Below are 7,874 nucleotides of genomic sequence, written 5' to 3'. Positions count from 1 at the left end.
GAGAGAGAGAGAGAGAGAGAGAGAGATTCGGACATGCATCCCTTCATCCTTCCATCTATCTATTTATCTAGCCAGTCAACCAGCCATCAATTCGTCCATCTAGCCATCCTTCCATACATCCATCCATCCAACCAGCCAACCATCCATCCAGTCCACCCAACCACCCACGGACCCTTCCACCCACCCACCCATCCATCCAGCCACCCAGACAAACAGACAGACATAGAGACTATCCGGTGAATGTTTGCGTCATGTTAATTGGCACACATAACTCAGGCGCTGCTCTCCATTCGTACAAAGTGAACGCAGCATAAACAACCTTTTTTTCCCTCCTCCTCACTGGGGAGACCGAGAGCTAATGTTGAAACCAGCCTTGTATTATGTATGGGTGCGTCTGGCGGGAGTGGCGGTGGTCGTGGTGGTGGTGGTGACGGTGATGGAATAGGATAGATGTGTCCTGCTCTAGAGACTCGCTAGTGTTGATTATGTAATGGGATTCTCTCTCTCTCTCTCTCTCTCTCTCTCTCTCTCTCTCTCTCTTGGGATTTCCTTTCAGATATCATGTCATCCTCTCCCTCTTCTCCTTCCTTTTCCTCTTCCTCCTCCTCTCCACTGAATATCATCCGCTTCTTCAAAGGAATCCGATCTTTAGCTATTCATTCAATACGTTTTATTATCACAATTCAGTTCTCGAAGGGACTAGATACCAACATGGCAAGTGACGGAGGAAATTGAAGGCGGCTCATCAAAAATAGCGACACCGTATAGAGATGGGCTAATAAGCTGACGACGAAGAATTCAGTTCTCGAAATATAAAAAGGACGAGGGAGGAAATGAGAAACTGAGGGGAAGGCAAAAGGTATGAAGGAGATTATGCCCTGTAGCTGTGTGGAGGAGGGATATTATTAGGGTGAGAGAGATAGTTAAGGTAGTGCAGGTGTGAGAGTGAGAGAGAGACGGGGGAGGGACTAGACATTATATAGAAAAAGTGTACCAAATTAAATTTTGGTAAAGGAGGAAAGACTCAGAGTACTCAAGCTCGTCTTCTGGACTTCTGAAGGCGAGGAGCGTCAGGAATAACTTCAGATTCCTTGACCGCTCTCTGCTTCTTGGACGCCCCGTGCTTGGAGGATTTTTCTTCATGTTGAGGTTTGTCGTTCACAGCCAACTTGAGGGATCTTTTAGTTTTGTACCGAGGGGCGTGGCGAGGCATGGCAAGGAGATGCTGGGACTGAGCGGACGAGTTTGCCGGGGCGGAGGGGGACTCTGTTCTGTCCGAGAAGTCTGCCACCTGGACTGAATGCTGTGAGTCTACTGAAGTAAAGGAGGGAGACAAGGAATCAACCGTCATCATCTTCAGGACGACAACGGGATCAAAGGCCGATGAATTCCCCGATTCAGGCTCATCCGTGGATCCATCCGGTAGGACCGTCGACTGGTCAGGCAACGGGTCGCTGGGGGCGGCTTTGTGTGAGTCAGTGATGTCTTCCGAGTGTCCCTTTGCTTCCACGTTGGCATTTAGATTGCGAAGCTGCAGGAGGCGGATGTGCTCGCTGAGGACAAAGGCGATCAGTAAGGCGGCCACGATGTTCACCGCCGCACACACCGTCACCGCTATCGTCGCCGTGTGGAGCACCTCTCTTTCGCGGCGGCGTGATGGCATGACAAGATAAATACAAATAAAAATTGCTGTCAGGATTCAAAGTCATGCAGTGTGAAGGTGTCAAGTCCAGGTGCACCACTTGAGAAGACTGACGTGGAGGGTGACGCCAGGTGTGTCGCCCTGCTACCGTCCTTCATGCCCCCACCCCCCCCCTCCATTTCTCTTACGAGTACGTGGGGCCTCACACCCTACCTGACGTGCAATTGACAGCCTGATGCCCACGCGCCGCGGTGATGGAATGCACTCGTGATTCATTTCGTTGCAGGAAATCAGAGAAGCAAGTTATAACTTTTTTCTGACACGTCTGTAAAGATGCTGCCAAACACCGTATGTTTAGTACTGCCAATATTTAACGCACTTGTAACAGATGATTGGTACTTGCCGGCACTTAATCTAGCTTGTTCCTTTGCCTCCCACACAGTACATGGAGGCTCGATGGACACGCGATGTGGGCGTGCTCGAAGTGCGGAGACTGGTGCGAAATAATAAACTGTTCTATGTTGACGAAACGTTTACATGACAAAACGATATCCAGCTTTTTACAGACAACTGAATCTTTGCATAGATTCATCTCCAAATTTCTTTCTGTTGGCCACGATCTTTTACTGACGTGACGAGCGCTTCATAGCCAGGCAGAGGCTTAGGAGCAGGACACAGCAATCGGCGCGTACATCACGATTCTCATCCTATCGCAACATTATCAGGCTGTTAGTGCCGAGTCATTAGGAAGCTTTAAAAGATTAAACAAAGTTATGGATGAAGACAACAGATGAAAATAAAAAGGCTGCCACGTGTAGGCCTAATGGTTTCATGCAGCTTCCCTTACTTTCTTGTGTTTTTTATTAATCCACGGGTTATTTATTTATTTATTGATCATTTTGTTATTATTAACAGTAAAAAAGGTTCAGAATGGAGCTCCCCAGCTTACGAAAGCTTCATCATCACCGCATTGTCAAGTTTTCAGCTCCGGACACTAATGGCTGATTGGCCTAATTACTTTTTTGTTGCTTCCCTTATTTGCTTGCTTCCTATTATCCACCCGTTACTTCTTTTTATGTTAATAGTACAAATGGTTAAGTACAAACTCCTTAGCTCTAATGTTTTCAGCCCCGGACTCTAATTGCCTGACTCTCCTGCCACGTGAGGGAACACACAACGTCATTACGCTACCTTCCATCACTGAACATTTTGCATCACCTGGTGCGAAATATACGAGACCCATTAATCACTCGGCAGAACGGGAATGCAGTAATTGCTAAGTGTTGAGCAGGTGGTTGACTGTCAGGTGAACCAGTTGAACTGAAACACTGACGAACCGAGCACAATGTAGATAAGAATTAAGAAAAATAAATGATAATGCGAATACATAAATACAGCTTTCATCACAAATCCATCCACAGACCACGTGTAGAGTCAACCATTCAGGAAAGAAGCAGAAAGCAGCAGCACATGCAACACATGAAGTAAAGAAAAAATAAACAGTGGAAAAGAGATGAGGTAAAAATGGACTGGAGATGAAGTAAAAAATGAAAAGAAGATGAAGTAAAGAAAAAAGTAAACAGTGGAAAGGAAATGAACTAAGAAGTGTACTGAAGATGAATGAAGGAGTAGAATGAAGATGAAGAAGTCGAAAGGAGAAAGAAAAAGTAAAGAAAAAGTAAAGTCGAAAGGAGATGAAGTAAGAAAACGGAAGAGAGATGCATTACAGTCAGATCACTCAGCTGTAAGAAGCGATGAAGCAACGCAGCAATAGCAGGAAAGACACTCAAGACCTTCCTGTATACTCACGCGGCAGGTACTGGGCCTGTGTGGCGGTCAGGTATCTGAAGGTGTGATTGCTGCTCCTCATGGCGGCGACAGAGACGAAAGTTACGTTGTGCAGCGTTGAGGGCGTCTTGCCTTTATAACAACACCCCCTAACGTGATTCTTTTTTTTTTTTTAGCTTTTATTTCTCTACTGTGTACCTGTTGTTGTGAATTTTATTTTATTTTTTTCTCTCGTATCCTTTCCTTCTCTCGATGACAGTTCCACAAGGCCGGATCCTCCTCCTCAAGTGGACGATGCCATCCTCTCCACTCTCAGTAGTTTAATTATCGTAAGGTTTGTTCTCCACACCGTTGAATAACTCTGTGCGGTTACGTTTTCTTTTCTATTTTTTTTTTTTTTCAGTGTTCGCTTTGTGGGGTTAACTCCACGTTCTCTGTGCCCTTATTTTTTTTCCTCTTCAAGGAATGACTATAGTCTTCTTTATTATAATCTGAATGAAAATGAATAATATAGCGATGCAAGGGATTACACACACACACACACACACACACACACACACACAGAGAGAGAGAGAGAGAGAGAGAGAGAGAGAGAGAGAGAGAGAGAGAGAGAGAGAGAGAGAGTGTGTGTGTGTGTGTGTGTGTGTGTGTCGCCGAGCCGTGAGAGCGAGGGACCAGCCAGGCTCTGGAGGACTTAATACTTGTTTGAAGAGTGTGTCGCTCCAGATAGGAAGGTACGCGAGGGAGCTCCGGGTGTCACCTCATGCATAGTGTTACGGGTTGGGTCACTACACACACACACACACACACACACACACACACACACACACACACACACACACACACACACACACACACACACACATACACATACACACATGGCTTCCCCTTCGCCCCTACAGTAGTCTTTTTATTTCCTTTTTACATTCCCATTGCTGATCTGTCATGCTATCCAACTCTGACGGGTCTTTCTAACACACACACACACACACACACACACACACACACACACACACACAGACCTACTACGAACAGCGAAAAGGGACGACAGAAACTGAGAAAAAAATAGACAGATATCCAGAGCCTCATCATGAAAAAAGACATTAATGACAACTTGAACATATGTTACATTATTATTCCTGCATTATTGTCTTTCGTCCTTTTCTCCTTTTCCCTTTTTTCTTTGTCATCCTCCATGTCCTCCTGCTTTTAATTCTCCCATCTGTCGTGTTTCCCTCTCGTCCCTTCTTCAGGAATAAATGTTTTGGTGTTTTCCTGGCCAGGAGCACAGGTAACGAGGCGTGGTGGTGATCCTCAGGCTTAATTGCGTATTTTCTTTCCTTCCCTCAGAGGCTGGAGCGAGGCGAGGGCCGAGGCGGACGACAAGAGAAAGATGCTGCGAGGGTGAGAGGAGCGCCCCGCGGGAACTTGCTGCATTGTAAGGTATGTGGGTTTGGTGGAAATGGTACTGTTAGGGCTTGGTGATCACGTTTCTTTTGTGTGTGTATGTGTGGTATTTTCAATGTAAGTACAAAATAACAAAGTAGTTGCGTGCATACTTCCGACAAGATTATTGGTTTTGTTGATTGACTGATTGAATGTACGAAGTAGTTGAACACGTGCGCCTGTCAAGACAATTGATTTTCTTGACTTACTTATTGATAGATTGGTTGATTGATTGACTGGATATTCAAGCATCAGCGCCGCAACATATGAAATCGTGAGACGAATTATTTTATTTTACATCTGGGGAGTGACAGTTTAACAGACTTTTCTCTCCCCTATATGTGAGGCCTTAGTTAACCTCCTGCATACGTAAAAAAAAATAAAATAAATAAATAAATAAATAAACTTTATCCAGAAAAAAGGAAAGGTTGACGATGATGAAGACTAACAGGGAAAAAAAGAAAAAAAAAAGTAAGTTGGCTGAATGTCAGGAAAGAGTCGATGATTTCAATGTCAGCAAGAGTGACTCCACTAGAGTTGTAAATCCCCCGGAGATCATGACCAGACGGGCCGTAGAGAGCACCATCAGGAATAATTCGGTAATAATGCCAGTCGTGTGATGGTCATGGGGGAAAGGAATGGAAAAGCTCAGAACGGTGCAAGATTTTTTTTTTTTTTGAGTGTGTGTGTATATGTGTGTGTGTGTATGTGTGTGTGTGTATGTGTGTGTGTGTGTGTGTGTGTGTGTGTGTGTGTGTGTGTGTGTGTGTGTGTGTGTGTGTGTGTGTTACTAATATGTTTTTCCGGAGAAGCTTGGTCTTGCAGAAGCACCGTTTTTCGCTGGGATGGAAAACAGAAAGATAATGGCGAAAAAATTTATGAAAAACTGCAACCTGCAACACTCACTTGTACTTTGTTAAGCGTTTCATTCTCTCTCTCTCTCTCTCTCTCTCTCTCTCTCTCTCTCTCTCTCTCTCTCTCTCTCTCTCTCTCTCTCTCTCTCTCTCTCTCTCTCTCTCTCTCTCTCTCTCTCTCTCTCTCAATCTCAAGTCCTCTTATCTGCTAAAAGTCTCCGTACATAACCTGACAATGGATAGATAGATTCTCAGCAGATACGAAGACTTCTTGAGATTGAGGGAGAACTCCAAACGCAATGGAAGTGAATGTAGCATGTTACTCGACTTCTAGCCACGACTATACCAGGAGTCTCGAAGCGAGTTATCACCACCATTTTTGGGGGCAAGCAGTGTTTACGTGTGTTACGATTCGAGGCAGAAAATATTGCGCAGGAGATTAAGGAGACTTTGTATTGGAGTGTTCTTTGGAATTACTGAGGCACGAAGGATTAAATCATCATAAATGGAGCAAGTCGAAGTTTGGAGGACTGAAGGAGACCGAGTGGCGCGCAATGATAAGGAATACAGAATAGGTAGTAATGTTGATAAGTGAAGAGTTAACACTTGGCTCTGGAACTCTCTGGTTATTTTTTTTTTTTTTTCCCTCAGCCATCTGACGCAGACTATTCAATTGAGAGGATACAAAGACACCTCAAAAACTAAACTGCTTCTCATGAATGGAATTTTTTATATTCTTCTTCTTTTATATATATATATATATATATATATATATATATATATATATATATATATATATATATATATATATATATATATATATATATATATATATATATATATATATATGCGTGAAGCAGAATCGATTTTTTCTTCTAATCCTTAACCAGCGTTCTTTACACGTAAAGACAAATAAATAATATGTGAATAAATAAATAAAAGTTTGCTCGAGTTAAATTCTTATTAGGTTCAAAAAAGAAGAAGGCAAAGGAAAAAAACATCAGAAGAAGGAGAAGCAGCTACAAGAGACACCTGGAGGAGCAACTAAGAGACAGGAGAGAGTTAGGAGAGGAGAGGAAAAAAAATGTCACGAAATTTGTTACACTCGCGTCATGGGTAAATAAATGACAAGAAGACACACATCGCTGTCTTGACACTGGCGGCTGTCATCTTGCTGTGATTTGACATTGTGTTTGTAATATTAACACAACGTGACGGAAGGAAAGAACCGCAAAAAGTCACACACACACACACACACACACACACACACACACACACACACGCTATCATTCATGTGCCTTCAAATGTTTCTATATCACAAGTACAAATGTTCACTACGGTTAAGTCTGCAAGTCGTGTACACGCTGGAACTACCCGTATTCCGAAATGCTTCGCTATCTCATCACGATTATTTTCAAAGGTCACAGAGGTGATTAGCAGGGTTTTCAAGAGTTTCGCCTATTGATAATGTAGAAATCTTGTTAATCTGTCACAATAACCATAAAGATACTTTAATAAAAACCCATGTTACTTCAACTAGAGCCTTTTGAATGTAGTAGAGGTACGGTGCGAAAATTATCCAGAATCAGAGAAAGTACGGTAGAGCGAGAGCAGAGGCGACGCGGCGTGGCAGCGTTCGACCGGGAGCTTGACACACAGAGGACGGAGCGCCTGTCCTCTCCACACCGAACCAGACACAACACTGACCCTGCCGCTGGCCCGCTGCTCCTCCACTACCGCCACCCCGAGGAACTGACGACGGGCGATGTCTGGTCAGTAGCTGCAGATAGAGTGCTGAACATCGCCTCAAACGGCACCGCATGTTAGCAAATTGTCCTGTATTCGCAATCGCTTTTAAGTTACGGCATTATTTCGCTCTTCTTAAAACTTGACTTGTTGGTCGTGTTTTCTGAAACGTTTTTTGGACTTTCATAAGGAATATTTACAGAAGCCGCAGCGATTATTAGTCAGGTTCTTATAGGCTCTTATCACTGAGGGTGTAGAATATATGTTCAATTAGTAATAGAGCTATGAAACATCTTTGAAAATCCTGTTAATATCACCTAGAGTTCGTCAGTATTGGTGGAGACAAAACGCCGAAACGTTTGAAAATACAGTTCTTTCTCTTAAGGACGCGCCGCTCT

At 43.7% G+C, this 7,874-nt stretch overlaps 1 protein-coding gene across 1 annotated transcript in view; it reads right to left on the bottom strand.

Annotated features, from left to right (window-relative positions):
• LOC135111134 (uncharacterized) overlaps positions 1–7,824 on the bottom strand; it is a 30,786-nt gene extending 22,962 nt beyond the window's left edge. The window contains exons 1-2 of the mRNA XM_064024138.1: positions 7,262–7,824; positions 3,452–3,921 (exon numbers count right to left, since the gene is read on the bottom strand). Of these exons, the coding sequence (XP_063880208.1) occupies positions 3,452–3,512 (61 nt within the window). The 5' untranslated portion in view covers positions 3,513–3,921; positions 7,262–7,824. The remainder of the gene's footprint in view (positions 1–3,451; positions 3,922–7,261) is intronic.
• Positions 7,825–7,874: the final 50 nt, after the last annotated feature.

Source organism: Scylla paramamosain, chromosome 2, assembly GCF_035594125.1.
Source record: "Scylla paramamosain isolate STU-SP2022 chromosome 2, ASM3559412v1, whole genome shotgun sequence".
NCBI classification, from domain to species: domain Eukaryota; kingdom Metazoa; phylum Arthropoda; class Malacostraca; order Decapoda; family Portunidae; genus Scylla; species Scylla paramamosain.
The sequence above is the reverse complement of the archived record's forward strand: the minus strand, read 5'-3'. Positions and strand labels throughout refer to the sequence as shown.